Here is a 16599-nt window from a genome sequence, read left to right on the forward strand (position 1 = left end):
CTGGGGAAGAGCCCCTGGAGGAGGTCATGGCAACCCACTCTAGTATTTTTGCCTGGAGAATCCCATGGACAGAGGAACCTGGTGGGCTACAGTCCATGGGGTCACAAAGAATCAAACCCAAGTGAGTGACTGAGCAAACGCACTGTTAAGACAGTGGTGGCTCCAGAGACAATGTGTCTGGCCAAATATTTACATTTGTAATAGCTGCCACTTACTGAGTAGCCGTCTGACCAAGCAGGTGTCCGCCACAAAGGAATCTGACCTTTTGACTACTTACTGTATTCACACAGGCATCCAGACTATGTGCCAGAAACTCAAGATGCCTATCAGACCCTTACCCTCCAGTAACTCATGACAGCTTCTTTAAAGTCAAATATTTATTTGTATCAAATATGACATGTATCACAGTCAATTATAATTCTCTCCACACAATTTTAACAACCTGCTGACGGCAGTACTCATAAGCCCCTGACTCCCTCTGCCAACACTATTAAGTTTTACGGGAATCTGTGTCTCCCAAATTCCAATTCCTAAGAACCCCAATAAACTCTTTTTTTCTTGGCAGCCCAGATACGGATTATTTTTCAACACCTTTAATATCCCAAAAGTTCTCACAGAGCCCCCTCACAATATCTTTCACTTCTTCCAACTTCCTCCACGCCAGTCTCTCACCAAGTCCTGGCTCCTGCCGGACACCACATGGCAGAGGCCGATCTCCGGCATGTCAACGTCGTGTGGGCTTCGCCTGACTAAGACGCAGGAAGGTCTGAGTTTAGGGTGCTCACAGCGGGTGCGCCCAGGGAGGTCTTCACTGCGCAAGCGCACGCACGAGGCTCCGGCCTTTTGAACCTCTGCGCACAAGGGGCCACGTCACCACTGCGCATGCCTAGTGCGTCTCAGCGGAGAGCAGCGAGAGGCGCTGAGTTCCCTGGCAACGAGCTTTTCCTGCCTCCCTCTGGCCAAACAGCTCTCTACCCCTTCCTCCTGATAACTTTCACACCAGGGTATCCTAGCAACCCATGCGGGCTTCAAGATTGGTCCCCGGAAGAAATTCGCCAATCTCAGCGCCCCAACTGAAGCCTTGAAAGCAAGAGGACAGCAAACTTGAGTGGATTTTTGCAAGGAGCCAGGGGCCTACTGCAACAAGATCCCCTCAACCTATGGCTGGCTACCCACCCACAGCCGCCTCCCCTACCCCGCCACACATGAAAAATTACACCCCAAAAAATACACACACACACACACACACACAAATATATATATACACACGTTAAAAAATACATATACAGGCACAAAATCTCTGATCTCTCAAGATCATGTGTCTGAGGTAAAGGATCTCAATAAAACACAAAGTATGTTTCCAAACCAGACACACACCCAACCATGAGTGCTTCGAACTGTGCCTCAGCTTTCCAATGCGGTTTCTGGGAATCTGGTACCATGCTCATCCTGGCCCAATGACAAGCACCCCTCTGTTCAGTCTCCGAGAGACCCAGAAGTGCATCTTGGGGTGGGGTGGGAGCTGGAGACAGACCAAACACAGAAAACGGGGTATTGAGCCAAGCATGCCCTAGCAGAACAAGCCTGGACTTGCTGGGTGCTTCCCGGTAGGGCCTCAACCGCACTGGGCACCTCCTTGGGAAGAAAGACAAGGGAGAGGGAATCTGAATCCTAGCACTGTTCTATCCTGCAGGAAACAAAATGACCTGATTCTGATCTTGGGCTTCAGGTGAGAAAAAAAAAGGGGAGGGGGGCGGGGGGATGAAGGTGGTGAAACCAGATAGAGGGTTGGAAGCCCAGATGCCTGGGGTCCCCATGGAGAAGGGGGCTGAGCACAAGATGCCCATGTTCCTTTTGGATCTTGTTCCACCTCCCCCACTCAGAGCTACAGAGACCTACCTTCAGATCTTACATCATCTTTCTTAGCCTAGGGGCAGGGTAGATCCAGATCCGCCCCTTCTCACCTTCCTATAACATGAACTCCGGACGTGGGACTGCATCCAACTATCATGACGCCTTCCACAAAACCTGAGACTTTCCTGCTAACCTCCATGCTGCTCTGCACCCTCCTGGGTCTGGGTAAGTGACTAGGAGTCTGGACTCCTGGAATCCTGAAATGAAGACTATAGGAGAGCATTTAGCCAGGTACTTGAAGGTGAGGGGGAAAGAGGAGGTGTCCTGGGAATTCAGATTCATGGTAAAGGCCAGGGTAAAAGAGAGAAAGCCTGGGTCCCCAAGGGAGGAAGAGTTCAAAACATGTGGGTTTAAATCTCTGAGAAAGGAGGGGTTTGGATGGCCTCTGCTCCCTTCCCCTCCAACAGTGTCTCAAAATAAAACACCTGAATTCTAGGAATTCAGATGAGAGTATGATTAGAAAAAAGTAAAGTGAGGTGAGGGGGAGAGATTTCTTTTCTCCCAGGACTCTAAGGAGTTCAGGTCCCCAGTGTCTTCTTTCCTTAGATGCAATTCAGGCAACTCCACTTTCCCCAGGACCCAGTTCCCCTGTGTCTGGGCCCCAGTTGCCTCCTCTCTCAGGACCAAGGAGCCAGGCCCTTGTCCTCCTAGTCCTTGATCTTCCTTCTTGAGCTGGGTTGCGGATCCCAGCCTTAGGTACCCCTGCCTGAGCGACTATACTGTCTACCAGCGTTAAGTGTGGTACCCACAAGGAAGAGGGTCCCGCCTCTGAGAATCAGCTGGACCTGAAGGTTCACAGAAGTCCATGAAGGACCTCCCCCATGGTCCAGTGGTTGAGAATCTGCCTGCCAACGCAGGTGACATGGGTTCGATCCCTGGTTCAGGAAGATTCCACATGCCCTGGGGCAACTAAGCCCTTGCGCCACAACTACTGAGCTCGTGCTCTAGAGCCTGTGCTCTGCAACAGGCGGAGCCACCGCAAGTGAGAAGCCCAGGCACCGCAACGAGAGAGTAGCCCCCACTCACTACAACTGGAGAACACCCACAGGAAGCAAGGACAACCCAGCAGAGCCTAAAACAGAAAAAAGAAAATTAAAGGATAAGTTAAAAAAAAAATGCATGGAAATCTTCGGCAGGACTCCTTACTATCCTCCAGCTTTCTCAGAGGGCCCTAGTGTCCAAATTCCCCAACCCTGTAATTAGGTGAACTTGCTCCTTGATGGAGTTGCTGTCCACCCCTAGAAGCAGCCTTGCTGGCGGCACCATAGCATATCTGATGGAGCTTCAGATAGTTTCCTGTTCAGTGGCCAATGTCCCACTCGTGAATAACCAGGGAGACACCTTTCCCTCTTCCTTCAGATACCCCTTCCCCATCCCCTTCTGTACTCGGAAGTCATGGCCCGGAGACCACACCACTTGGACTAGAGCCTCTCTCTGTATACCTCAGGGTACCCACTGAGCTGTGAGGTGTGTATCAGGAATGGAGCCAAATGCACTGGAGTAATGAAGACTTGCGCCCAGGACGAGGACTCCTGCATCTCCGTCATGACTGAGACTAACAACAGTAAGAGGGTAGGGAATAGCGTCAGATCCTGGGGAGATGGGGGGTGCCTTCAGGGTAGCAGATACTACCACACGCTGGGAGGAACCTTTGAGTGAAGAGGGAAAGGAGGAAAGAGAATCCAGTGGAATGACAGAAACCACTGTTGCCAAGGATTTCTGAAAATGAGACTCCAAAGACACGATGGGGGAGGGGCAGACATAGAGAATTTCTTAGGCGAGAAGGGATTAGGAAAGGACACAGGGGAAGAGTGAAATCCATGGAGGGGGGGCGGGAATCTAATATGCAAAAGGTGTAGGGGTGGGTGTAGAGAAGACTGGGGTGAGTTGCAAATAATGTGATTAGGTTGACTCTGTGATCAGGTGTAGCCTGTCCATGGGATTTTCCAGGTAAGAATACTGAAGTGGCTTGCCATTTCCTCCTCCAGGGGATCTTTCCAACCCAGGGACCGAACCAGTATTTTGTGTCTCCTACATTGGCAGTGGGGGGCAATTATCATTGCACCACCTGAGAAGTCCCAGTATTGGAACAGAGAGAGAGAGAGAGAGAGAGATAAGGACAGATAATCCAAGGATTCAGTCCATGAGTTTGCAAAGAGACAGACAGGACTGAGCACCCACTCACCCAAGCACTTGGGGTACAGAGCAGAAACCCTAGGCCTGGAGGAGACCACCCTATCTATGGTGGGGAAGGGGAAGGCCAGGGAGACTGGAAGAGACCACTTCAGGCAAGACCTGAGAGTAGCCAAGGAGGGCAGCAAGAGATCATAGGTAGGAAGTCTGGGGAGTGACCCTGGGAAATCTTAGACGAAGAAGGAGACGGGTGTTACAGGGTGGTGGCTGAGGGCTGCATCCTAGGATTTGGTGGACAGAATTCCAGGGGTCAGGGGAGGGCTGAAGGTTGGAAGAGACCATTTCACACAGGTCTGGGGGTAGTCATAGGTGGCCTAGAAAAGACCTCTTCAGGTGTGACCTTTAGAGAATGGCAGTGAGGTGGCCATGGAGCTGAAGGGACTACTCAGGAGAGACCAACACAGCCAGGGGCGGAGGAAGGAAGGGTTGGGTACAATACTCAACCCTCCAGGCCTTGCCCCAGGCAGTTAAGGGTGTATGACTTTGGGGAGATGGAAGAGGCCTCTCTAGACAGCAGTGGGCTGGGGAAGCTGTAAGGTGATGGAAATACCCCGGGACCAGGGTCCAGACCAGGGCTCCTGAGTCCTCTGTCCACCCTCATGATGCAGAGGGCTCTGTGGACGTGACCAGCTACAAAGGGTGCGCGAAATCCAGTGAGTGTGACCCGGAATTCCTCTCCATCACCGTGGCTCCGGAGAACTACATGGGGTCCGACACGCGCTGCTGCCAGACCGATGGCTGCAACCACAAACCCCTGCCGGGTAAGCCCCGGCTGAGCCCCACAGCTGGAGTCCCTCCCTGCCCACCTTCCCCCGCCAGGGACACCTGTGAGCACCTGCTCCTGACCTGCCCTGTAACCAGGGACGAGCGTCCTCCTTGCGCTGAGCCTTGGTTTCTTCTCCTATAAACTGCAGTGCCCAGGGACTTCCCTGCTGGTCCACTGACTAAGTCTCCATGCGCTCTCTGCAGGGGTTTGATCCCTGGTCAGGGAACTGGATTCCTCATGCCGCAGTTAAGATCCAATGCAGCCAAATATTGTTTTCTGAAAATGCAGTGTGCGTTAGCAACTGGTGTCCCCTGACTGGCTGTGATGTTGGAAAAGGGACTAACGTCTCCAATTACCTTCCCCTCCACCCTCCTCTTCAGCGATCGTGAGAAACCATACAGAGAATGGCCTTCGGTGTCCTTCCTGCATCACTGCCTTTTCGGAAACATGCACTTCGACTCAGGAAGCGGTCTGCGTTGGTGAGGAAACCCACTGTGTCGCCGTGTCTGGCCTCGCACAGCCTGGTAAGGGGCACCTGGAATTCGGGAGGAGGGCACAGTGTTCCCAAAAGGTCCCAGAACTGGAGCCTCATTCTTCCATATTCTAAGGGAGAGAGTGGCTCCAAATATCTGGGGGAGAAGGTGGCTGGGGCACGTGACCCTGGACTAGGAGGAGGGAGGCATTGGAGATCCTGACTGTAGTCTATAATCCCCCCCCACAGGTATCAGATTTGCGGCCCGGGGCTGTGGCACGGAGGCCGCCTGCCACAGCAAGCCTGGGACCCTGGTGCCCTCAGGCTCTCGTTTGTTGACCATCAAGAAGACCAGCTGTCGTCCAAGCCCCCAGGCTTCTGGCAAGGCTGAGTGAGGAACTGAGGCCCATGTGGTGTGTGGTCTCCATTTGTTCTCAGACAGATTCCCAGGTGTCTACAAATTAAACCAGTTAAAACAACAAGCCTAAGTCCTCGAGATGTGATGCATTTCTGGGAGATGGGATGGAAAAAGCTGGGATCTCAACCCTGGGGAACCCCCTCTTTGGAAGGAAAAGAGAGAAGATGCTACCCTTTGTTAAGGAGTTACTTCCTGCCTGGTCCCCATGCTAAGTGTTTTCCATGCGGTACCTCATTTCATAATCACAATTCTGTGAGGTTGAAAGTATTGCCCCGATTTTACAGAGGAATAAACTGAGGCACAGATTGTGGTGTAACTTGCACTTTTAAGGGGGCTTCCCCGGTGGCTCAGATGGGAAAGAATCTGCCTGCCAATGCAGGAGATGGGGGTTCAATCCCTGGGCTGGGGAAGAGCCCCTGGAGGAGGTCATGGCAACCCACTCTAGTATTTTTGCCTGGAGAATCCCATGGACAGAGGAACCTGGTGGGCTACAGTCCATGGGGTCACAAAGAATCAAACCCAAGTGAGTGACTGAGCAAACGCACTGTTAAGACAGTGGTGGCTCCAGAGACAATGTGTCTGGCCAAATATTTACATTTGTAATAGCTGCCACTTACTGAGTAGCCGTCTGACCAAGCAGGTGTCCGCCACAAAGGAATCTGACCTTTTGACTACTTACTGTATTCACACAGGCATCCAGACTATGTGCCAGAAACTCAAGATGCCTATCAGACCCTTACCCTCCAGTAACTCATGACAGCTTCTTTAAAGTCAAATATTTATTTGTATCAAATATGACATGTATCACAGTCAATTATAATTCTCTCCACACAATTTTAACAACCTGCTGACGGCAGTACTCATAAGCCCCTGACTCCCTCTGCCAACACTATTAAGTTTTACGGGAATCTGTGTCTCCCAAATTCCAATTCCTAAGAACCCCAATAAACTCTTTTTTTCTTGGCAGCCCAGATACGGATTATTTTTCAACACCTTTAATATCCCAAAAGTTCTCACAGAGCCCCCTCACAATATCTTTCACTTCTTCCAACTTCCTCCACGCCAGTCTCTCACCAAGTCCTGGCTCCTGCCGGACACCACATGGCAGAGGCCGATCTCCGGCATGTCAACGTCGTGTGGGCTTCGCCTGACTAAGACGCAGGAAGGTCTGAGTTTAGGGTGCTCACAGCGGGTGCGCCCAGGGAGGTCTTCACTGCGCAAGCGCACGCACGAGGCTCCGGCCTTTTGAACCTCTGCGCACAAGGGGCCACGTCACCACTGCGCATGCCTAGTGCGTCTCAGCGGAGAGCAGCGAGAGGCGCTGAGTTCCCTGGCAACGAGCTTTTCCTGCCTCCCTCTGGCCAAACAGCTCTCTACCCCTTCCTCCTGATAACTTTCACACCAGGGTATCCTAGCAACCCATGCGGGCTTCAAGATTGGTCCCCGGAAGAAATTCGCCAATCTCAGCGCCCCAACTGAAGCCTTGAAAGCAAGAGGACAGCAAACTTGAGTGGATTTTTGCAAGGAGCCAGGGGCCTACTGCAACAAGATCCCCTCAACCTATGGCTGGCTACCCACCCACAGCCGCCTCCCCTACCCCGCCACACATGAAAAATTACACCCCAAAAAATACACACACACACACACACACACAAATATATATATACACACGTTAAAAAATACATATACAGGCACAAAATCTCTGATCTCTCAAGATCATGTGTCTGAGGTAAAGGATCTCAATAAAACACAAAGTATGTTTCCAAACCAGACACACACCCAACCATGAGTGCTTCGAACTGTGCCTCAGCTTTCCAATGCGGTTTCTGGGAATCTGGTACCATGCTCATCCTGGCCCAATGACAAGCACCCCTCTGTTCAGTCTCCGAGAGACCCAGAAGTGCATCTTGGGGTGGGGTGGGAGCTGGAGACAGACCAAACACAGAAAACGGGGTATTGAGCCAAGCATGCCCTAGCAGAACAAGCCTGGACTTGCTGGGTGCTTCCCGGTAGGGCCTCAACCGCACTGGGCACCTCCTTGGGAAGAAAGACAAGGGAGAGGGAATCTGAATCCTAGCACTGTTCTATCCTGCAGGAAACAAAATGACCTGATTCTGATCTTGGGCTTCAGGTGAGAAAAAAAAAGGGGAGGGGGGCGGGGGGATGAAGGTGGTGAAACCAGATAGAGGGTTGGAAGCCCAGATGCCTGGGGTCCCCATGGAGAAGGGGGCTGAGCACAAGATGCCCATGTTCCTTTTGGATCTTGTTCCACCTCCCCCACTCAGAGCTACAGAGACCTACCTTCAGATCTTACATCATCTTTCTTAGCCTAGGGGCAGGGTAGATCCAGATCCGCCCCTTCTCACCTTCCTATAACATGAACTCCGGACGTGGGACTGCATCCAACTATCATGACGCCTTCCACAAAACCTGAGACTTTCCTGCTAACCTCCATGCTGCTCTGCACCCTCCTGGGTCTGGGTAAGTGACTAGGAGTCTGGACTCCTGGAATCCTGAAATGAAGACTATAGGAGAGCATTTAGCCAGGTACTTGAAGGTGAGGGGGAAAGAGGAGGTGTCCTGGGAATTCAGATTCATGGTAAAGGCCAGGGTAAAAGAGAGAAAGCCTGGGTCCCCAAGGGAGGAAGAGTTCAAAACATGTGGGTTTAAATCTCTGAGAAAGGAGGGGTTTGGATGGCCTCTGCTCCCTTCCCCTCCAACAGTGTCTCAAAATAAAACACCTGAATTCTAGGAATTCAGATGAGAGTATGATTAGAAAAAAGTAAAGTGAGGTGAGGGGGAGAGATTTCTTTTCTCCCAGGACTCTAAGGAGTTCAGGTCCCCAGTGTCTTCTTTCCTTAGATGCAATTCAGGCAACTCCACTTTCCCCAGGACCCAGTTCCCCTGTGTCTGGGCCCCAGTTGCCTCCTCTCTCAGGACCAAGGAGCCAGGCCCTTGTCCTCCTAGTCCTTGATCTTCCTTCTTGAGCTGGGTTGCGGATCCCAGCCTTAGGTACCCCTGCCTGAGCGACTATACTGTCTACCAGCGTTAAGTGTGGTACCCACAAGGAAGAGGGTCCCGCCTCTGAGAATCAGCTGGACCTGAAGGTTCACAGAAGTCCATGAAGGACCTCCCCCATGGTCCAGTGGTTGAGAATCTGCCTGCCAACGCAGGTGACATGGGTTCGATCCCTGGTTCAGGAAGATTCCACATGCCCTGGGGCAACTAAGCCCTTGCGCCACAACTACTGAGCTCGTGCTCTAGAGCCTGTGCTCTGCAACAGGCGGAGCCACCGCAAGTGAGAAGCCCAGGCACCGCAACGAGAGAGTAGCCCCCACTCACTACAACTGGAGAACACCCACAGGAAGCAAGGACAACCCAGCAGAGCCTAAAACAGAAAAAAGAAAATTAAAGGATAAGTTAAAAAAAAAATGCATGGAAATCTTCGGCAGGACTCCTTACTATCCTCCAGCTTTCTCAGAGGGCCCTAGTGTCCAAATTCCCCAACCCTGTAATTAGGTGAACTTGCTCCTTGATGGAGTTGCTGTCCACCCCTAGAAGCAGCCTTGCTGGCGGCACCATAGCATATCTGATGGAGCTTCAGATAGTTTCCTGTTCAGTGGCCAATGTCCCACTCGTGAATAACCAGGGAGACACCTTTCCCTCTTCCTTCAGATACCCCTTCCCCATCCCCTTCTGTACTCGGAAGTCATGGCCCGGAGACCACACCACTTGGACTAGAGCCTCTCTCTGTATACCTCAGGGTACCCACTGAGCTGTGAGGTGTGTATCAGGAATGGAGCCAAATGCACTGGAGTAATGAAGACTTGCGCCCAGGACGAGGACTCCTGCATCTCCGTCATGACTGAGACTAACAACAGTAAGAGGGTAGGGAATAGCGTCAGATCCTGGGGAGATGGGGGGTGCCTTCAGGGTAGCAGATACTACCACACGCTGGGAGGAACCTTTGAGTGAAGAGGGAAAGGAGGAAAGAGAATCCAGTGGAATGACAGAAACCACTGTTGCCAAGGATTTCTGAAAATGAGACTCCAAAGACACGATGGGGGAGGGGCAGACATAGAGAATTTCTTAGGCGAGAAGGGATTAGGAAAGGACACAGGGGAAGAGTGAAATCCATGGAGGGGGGGCGGGAATCTAATATGCAAAAGGTGTAGGGGTGGGTGTAGAGAAGACTGGGGTGAGTTGCAAATAATGTGATTAGGTTGACTCTGTGATCAGGTGTAGCCTGTCCATGGGATTTTCCAGGTAAGAATACTGAAGTGGCTTGCCATTTCCTCCTCCAGGGGATCTTTCCAACCCAGGGACCGAACCAGTATTTTGTGTCTCCTACATTGGCAGTGGGGGGCAATTATCATTGCACCACCTGAGAAGTCCCAGTATTGGAACAGAGAGAGAGAGAGAGAGAGAGATAAGGACAGATAATCCAAGGATTCAGTCCATGAGTTTGCAAAGAGACAGACAGGACTGAGCACCCACTCACCCAAGCACTTGGGGTACAGAGCAGAAACCCTAGGCCTGGAGGAGACCACCCTATCTATGGTGGGGAAGGGGAAGGCCAGGGAGACTGGAAGAGACCACTTCAGGCAAGACCTGAGAGTAGCCAAGGAGGGCAGCAAGAGATCATAGGTAGGAAGTCTGGGGAGTGACCCTGGGAAATCTTAGACGAAGAAGGAGACGGGTGTTACAGGGTGGTGGCTGAGGGCTGCATCCTAGGATTTGGTGGACAGAATTCCAGGGGTCAGGGGAGGGCTGAAGGTTGGAAGAGACCATTTCACACAGGTCTGGGGGTAGTCATAGGTGGCCTAGAAAAGACCTCTTCAGGTGTGACCTTTAGAGAATGGCAGTGAGGTGGCCATGGAGCTGAAGGGACTACTCAGGAGAGACCAACACAGCCAGGGGCGGAGGAAGGAAGGGTTGGGTACAATACTCAACCCTCCAGGCCTTGCCCCAGGCAGTTAAGGGTGTATGACTTTGGGGAGATGGAAGAGGCCTCTCTAGACAGCAGTGGGCTGGGGAAGCTGTAAGGTGATGGAAATACCCCGGGACCAGGGTCCAGACCAGGGCTCCTGAGTCCTCTGTCCACCCTCATGATGCAGAGGGCTCTGTGGACGTGACCAGCTACAAAGGGTGCGCGAAATCCAGTGAGTGTGACCCGGAATTCCTCTCCATCACCGTGGCTCCGGAGAACTACATGGGGTCCGACACGCGCTGCTGCCAGACCGATGGCTGCAACCACAAACCCCTGCCGGGTAAGCCCCAGCTGAGCCCCACAGCTGGAGCCCCTCCCTGCCCACCCCTCCCCCCGCCAGAGCCAGCTGTGAGCACCTGTCGCTGACCTGCACTTTAACCTGAGACAAGCGTCTTCCTTGCGCTGAGCCTTGGTTTCTTCTCCTGTAAACTGCAGTGTCCAGGGACTTCCCCGATGGTCCAGTGACTAAGATTCCATGCGCCTTATGCAGGGGTTTCATCCCTGGTCCAGGAACTAGGTTCCACAGGGCGCAACTAAGATCCAGGCAAATAAATATTATTTTCTAAAAATGCAGTGTAGGTTAGCGACTGGTGTCCTGAGTGGTTGTGATGTTGGGAAAGGGACTAATGTCCCCGTGCACCTTACCCTCCACCCTCCTCCCCAGTGTTCAGGAGAAATCTGACAGAGAATGGCCTTCGGTGTCCTTCCTGCTTCAGCATCTCCACGGAAACATGCACCCCGACTCAGGAAGTGCCCTGTATTGGCGAGGAAACCCGCTGTGTCACCTTGACTGGCCTTGCACAGCCTGGTGAGGGGAACCTGGATTTCAGAAGGAGGGCACAGGGTTCCCAGAAGGTCCCAGAATGGGAGCCTCATTCTTCCAGATTCTAAGGGAGAGAGTGGCTCCAAAGAACTGGGGGAAGGTGGCTGGGGCATTACCCCTGGATTGGGAGCAGGGAGGCATTGGGGATCCTGATTCTAGTCTGAAATCCCCTCCCACAGGCATCAGATTTGCTGCCCAGGGCTGTGGTACGGAGGCCGCCTGCCACACCAAGCCTGGGACCCTGGTGCCCTCAGGCTCTCGTTTCTTGACCATCAAGAAGACCAGCTGTCATCCAAGCTCCCACGCCTCTGGCAAGGCTGAGTGAAGAACTGAGGCCCATGTGGTGTTTGGTCTCCATTCGTTCTCAGCTACGGCTTCCCATGTGTCTATAAATTAAACAAGTTAACAGAACAGTCCTGAGTCTTTGTGATGTGATGCATTTCAGGGAGATGGGATGCAAAAAGCAGGGGTCTGAACCCTTGGGAACCTCTCTTTGGAAGAAAGAAAGGGAAGATGCTAACTGTTGTTAAGGGATCACTTCCTGCCGGGTCACTATGTTAAGTGTTTTCCATGCAGTACTTCATTTCATAATCACAACAACTCTGAAGTTGAAAGTATTGTCCCCATTTTACAGAGGAACAAACTGAGGCACGGATTGTGGTGTCACTTGCCTTTGGTCAAACAGCTGGGAGGGTCAGACTCTGGATTCCATGCACAATTCTCCTTATTAATTTCTTTTCGGTTACCAACATCAGTATCTATGTTTGTAAACTGTGGATACTAACAGCTAGATCCTCAAAGGGCTGTCTTAAGAGTCAAATGAAAGAAAATGAAAAAAGGACTTGGTTCAGGGCCTAGCACCTTTAAGGGGGCTTCCCTGGTGGCTCAGATGGGAAAGAATCTGCCTGCCAATTCAGAAGACGTGGGTTTAATCCCTGGGTGGGGAAGATCCCCTGGAGGAGGGCATGGCATCCCACTTCAGTATTCTTGCCTTGAGAATGCAGGGACAGAGGAGCCTGGTGGGCTATAGTTCATGAGATCACACAGTCGGACACAACTGAGTGACTGAGCACACACACTACCAACTTTAAGACTTTGCTGGTTCTGGAGACAGTGTGTCTGGGCAAATAGTTACCGTGCTAACAGCGGCCACTTACTGGGTAGCCATTAGTTAGAAGACACTAGACCTTGGCAGCTATCAGGATAGACTGGATTATGCTACAGTAACAAATAAGTCCCCAATCTCAGTAGCTTAAAACAACAAAGTTGTATTAGTCAGTTGATGCTGTAGTAATGTGTAACAAACCAAGCCCAAATCGAGACATGACAAGAAGCATTCTTCTTCCTAAGGGTCGGTAGCCATTCCTAAGGGCAGCTCTGTTTCTGGCTGTGCGCTGGTGGGTTTGCCTGCAGTCTGGGAGGGAGACTCTAGTTCTCCTCCCTGGGGTTCCAGTCTTCTGAGATCTGTGACTCCCTGGCGAATGTCTGTCTCATGGCAGATGACATGGGGCACACAAACCAAGTGCACCAAAAGTCCCTGCGGTGGTTGGGGTGCTAACCTTCCATGGAGTAAAGTAAATCATATGGTTAAAGCCAGCCTCAGTGGAGCAGGGAACTATAGTCCACCTCAATGGCCCTAGCAAACCCCAGGGGGAGGGGCACAAGAAGAGCAGTCTGGCCCCCTACGGCCCCTCCTGCACCCCTGCCAGACAGGTTTCATTACCAACATGACCTCTGAGGGTCATGAAAGGAAAATCACAGATTTAATCTTCACCACTACTCCTTGTGATAGGCACTATTATTCTCATCCCTGTTTTCAGAAGAATCTGAGGTTCAAGAAGGAATACCACATTGGCAATCGTGCAGCTAAAAAGTGGCAGATCTTCAGATCTTAATCATTGAGTCACGTTGAGAAGGAGAAAGAGACCACATCCCAGAGAGAGGGGACACGCCTGTATAAGTATGGATACTTTGCTACATAACAAGCCCCTCCAAACCTCAGTTGCTTAGAATAATTCCCTATATAAACATCCTTATATATATTTATTTGGCTGCATTGGGTGTTAGTTGTGGCAGACAATATCTTTAATAAGTCATGCAGGATCCCTTTGGTGGTGCATGGACACTCTAGTTGCAGCTCCCAGGCTCAGATGATGGGCGGCATCTGGGATCTTCGTTACCCTCCCAGGGATTGAACTTCAATCCTCTGCATTGCAAGGAAGATTCTTAACCACTGGACCACTAGGGAAGCCTCTAGAATAACTGTCTTGTATTTATCTCATTCCATGGGTTAGCAATTTGGTCTAGGGTCAGCTGGAGGATGGTTCAGCTGCCGGTCAGCTAGGCAGCTCCCTTTCAGAGGGCTGACACTACTTGGGGTGTCCTGGCTGACTGGGCCACATGTATCTAATCACCCTGCAGGTTAGCCTGGACTTCCGCATGTGGTCACGGTGGCAGGGGTCCCCAGGGCAGCGAGAGATCACCCCAATCCATGAGCACTTGTCAAGCTTCTGCTTGCATCACATTTCCCGTTAGTCCAGTAGTCAAGCAGATCCAAAGACCAGGTCTAAAGTCAGGATGAGAAGGGTCTACCAAGGCCATGGCTGCAGGAATGCTGAACAGACTGGGGGCATTAATGGGCCATGCTAGTTCTAGAGCTAAGAAGTTTACTATCACAGCCCCCAAGGTTAAACAATTACTAGTCCACCCAACCTCCTTCAGGGTGGCAAAACTCTTAAAGTCACTGGACTGCAGCCCAGGGAATTCTGTCCTGCACACCCCCCCACCATCCCTCCTCTTCAGGGACCCAGGAGGCCTCACCCTTGGACCTCTCCTCCATCAGACACAGGAGTCTAGGCTTCCAGTTGCTAGTCAGAATCCCAAGCATCTTCCCCCTCCTTTTAAACCCGCAACAAACACACACACAATGGAATTTCTACTTTTTTATTCACTCTTCCAAAAAGTACCACAGGTCAACCCACCCCTGAGTCTCCCAGCTTCATGGTTCCTCACCTCAATGGACACAAGTCTATCATTATCAGGAAATTCATCTAAGTTGATGAGGCTTATACCGCTTCTGCTTCTGGTGATAACAACATTAGGATTTATCAGACGTTTTCTACAATTTCTGCCTTCAAGGGCCTGCCAGCCTGCATGTGCCATGTAGACTCACCCTGAGGGCAGCCAGTGATCGCTCCACAAGGGAATCCTCAGGCTTTTCTGTTTGGATGCTCCCAGAGACAGATGCCTCACTAGCAACTTGCTGCCTCCAGAGCCTAAAATTCAATCTATTTAAAAGTCATGATTTAAAAGTCAACCACTCCAAAAGAGAGTCGTGACACCCAAGGGTTCTGAAATACAACTACTTAAACACAATCAGCACACTCCACGAGGGACAGTAACACAAGAAAACAAAACTGGGTCTTGCTTTCTCAGAGTTGATCTCAGGCAGCAGTCCCCTTGGTAGGAGGAGAGAGGGAATTTGGAACAGAGAAGCATAGTGTAGAGATGTCCGACAGGGCCGTTAGAGATGGTGTCAGAGAGGAGGGCACCCTGAGCAAAGGCACGGGGATGAGACTAATGTTTGAGGGCTCCCAAGAGGGGCTGCAAGTCTATTACCGTGGACCAGAGAGAACAAAGGTGCCTACATGGAATGCTCACGATAACCCTGTGGGTAGATGCCATTTGCTGACTCACTTGCAAAAGGCCACCCCTATGGTCAAAGGGCTGTCTGGCCCTAGGGCAACGCTATGATATTAGCGCTGGGTTATCCCATACTGTCAATATTCAGCACCTGTGGCTGCTGCAACTGGGAAACTGAAGTTTACCTGTGAATTACTTCTGATTGATTTAAAAATTGCTCTTCATCATCCTGACTAGTAAACTATTCAACATCATTGGGACGACCTGGGTACAGGAATCAACTTCTCCAAATGTGAGTTTCATGAACTCTAAACAGAGGCCAAGTATTTCAATGAAAATGTATCATCTGAATTGAGATATGCTAGGAGAAATACGCACCAGATTTCAAAGGCTTAGCATAAAAAAGAATGTGGGATATCTCATTAGTACTTTCCTATATCAGTTACACGTTAAAATGACAGTATTTTGGATATATTGACATGAGACATATTAGAATTGGTGTCACCTATTTCCTTTTCCTTTTTTTTTTTTTTCCCTTTTCCTTTTTAAAGTGACTACTAGAAGATGAGAACGACCCATGTGGCCTATGGGCTCCCCAGAAGGTTCAGTAAAGAACTCACCTGCCAACGCAGGAGAGCCAGGTTCAATCACTGGGTTGGGAAGATCCCCTGGAGATGGAGACTGCAACCCACTCCAGTATTCTTGCCTGGAGAATTTGATGGTCAGAGAAGCCTGGCAGGCTACAGTCCATGGCGTTGCAAAGAGTCAGACATAACTGAGTGACTATCACATACATACATATTTATATGAAATATCTGGGATAGACAAATTCATAGAGACAGAAAGTACATCAGTGGTACATATACACACTAGTATAAAGTAGACAATCAAAAGGACCTACTGTATAGCACAGAGAACTACAGTTAATATTTTATAATAACCTATAAAGGAAGAGAATCTGAAAATATATATACACATACACACACACACACATAACTGAATCACTATACCGTACACCTGAAACTAATAAGATATTGTAAGTCAACTTTACTTCAATATTTTAAAAAATTGGAAAAGGTGAGTTTAAACTAAAATAATAATACAGTTTTATCTCAAGGATTTAAAAATTAAAAAGGTTAATATCGTGTTGATTTACAGAGTGACATGATCCTCTACATAGAAAACCCTAAAGACTCTACCAGAAAATTACTAGAGCTAATCAATGAATATAGTAAAGTTGCAGGATATAAAATTAACACACAGAAATCCCTTGCATTCCTATACACTAACAATGAGAAAACAGAAAGAGAAGTTAAGGAAACAATTCCACTCACCATTGCAACGAAAAGAATAAAAAACTTAGGAATAAATCTACCTAAAG

At 50.3% G+C, this 16599-nt stretch overlaps 2 protein-coding genes across 2 annotated transcripts; both read left to right on the plus strand.

Annotated features, from left to right (window-relative positions):
• The first annotated feature begins 1348 nt into the window (after positions 1-1348).
• Positions 1349-5742, plus strand: LOC122692132 (phospholipase A2 inhibitor and Ly6/PLAUR domain-containing protein-like). The gene is made up of 6 exons (XM_043899363.1): positions 1349-1729; positions 1927-2079; positions 3362-3478; positions 4716-4868; positions 5254-5397; positions 5595-5742. Exons 2-6 carry the CDS (start codon positions 2010-2012, stop codon positions 5738-5740), a joined length of 630 nt encoding a protein of 209 aa, XP_043755298.1. The 5' UTR covers positions 1349-1729; positions 1927-2009; the 3' UTR covers positions 5741-5742.
• Positions 5743-7513: 1771 nt separating this feature from the next.
• On the plus strand, positions 7514-11901 carry LOC122692128 (phospholipase A2 inhibitor and Ly6/PLAUR domain-containing protein-like). The gene is made up of 6 exons (XM_043899356.1): positions 7514-7894; positions 8092-8244; positions 9527-9643; positions 10881-11033; positions 11418-11561; positions 11756-11901. The coding sequence occupies exons 2-6, from the start codon at positions 8175-8177 to the stop codon at positions 11899-11901; spliced, it is 630 nt and encodes a 209-aa protein (XP_043755291.1). The 5' UTR covers positions 7514-7894; positions 8092-8174.
• The last annotated feature ends 4698 nt before the right edge of the window (positions 11902-16599 follow it).

The sequence above is a fragment of the Cervus elaphus genome, chromosome 4 (genome assembly GCF_910594005.1).
Source record: "Cervus elaphus chromosome 4, mCerEla1.1, whole genome shotgun sequence".
Lineage (NCBI taxonomy): Eukaryota > Metazoa > Chordata > Mammalia > Artiodactyla > Cervidae > Cervus > Cervus elaphus.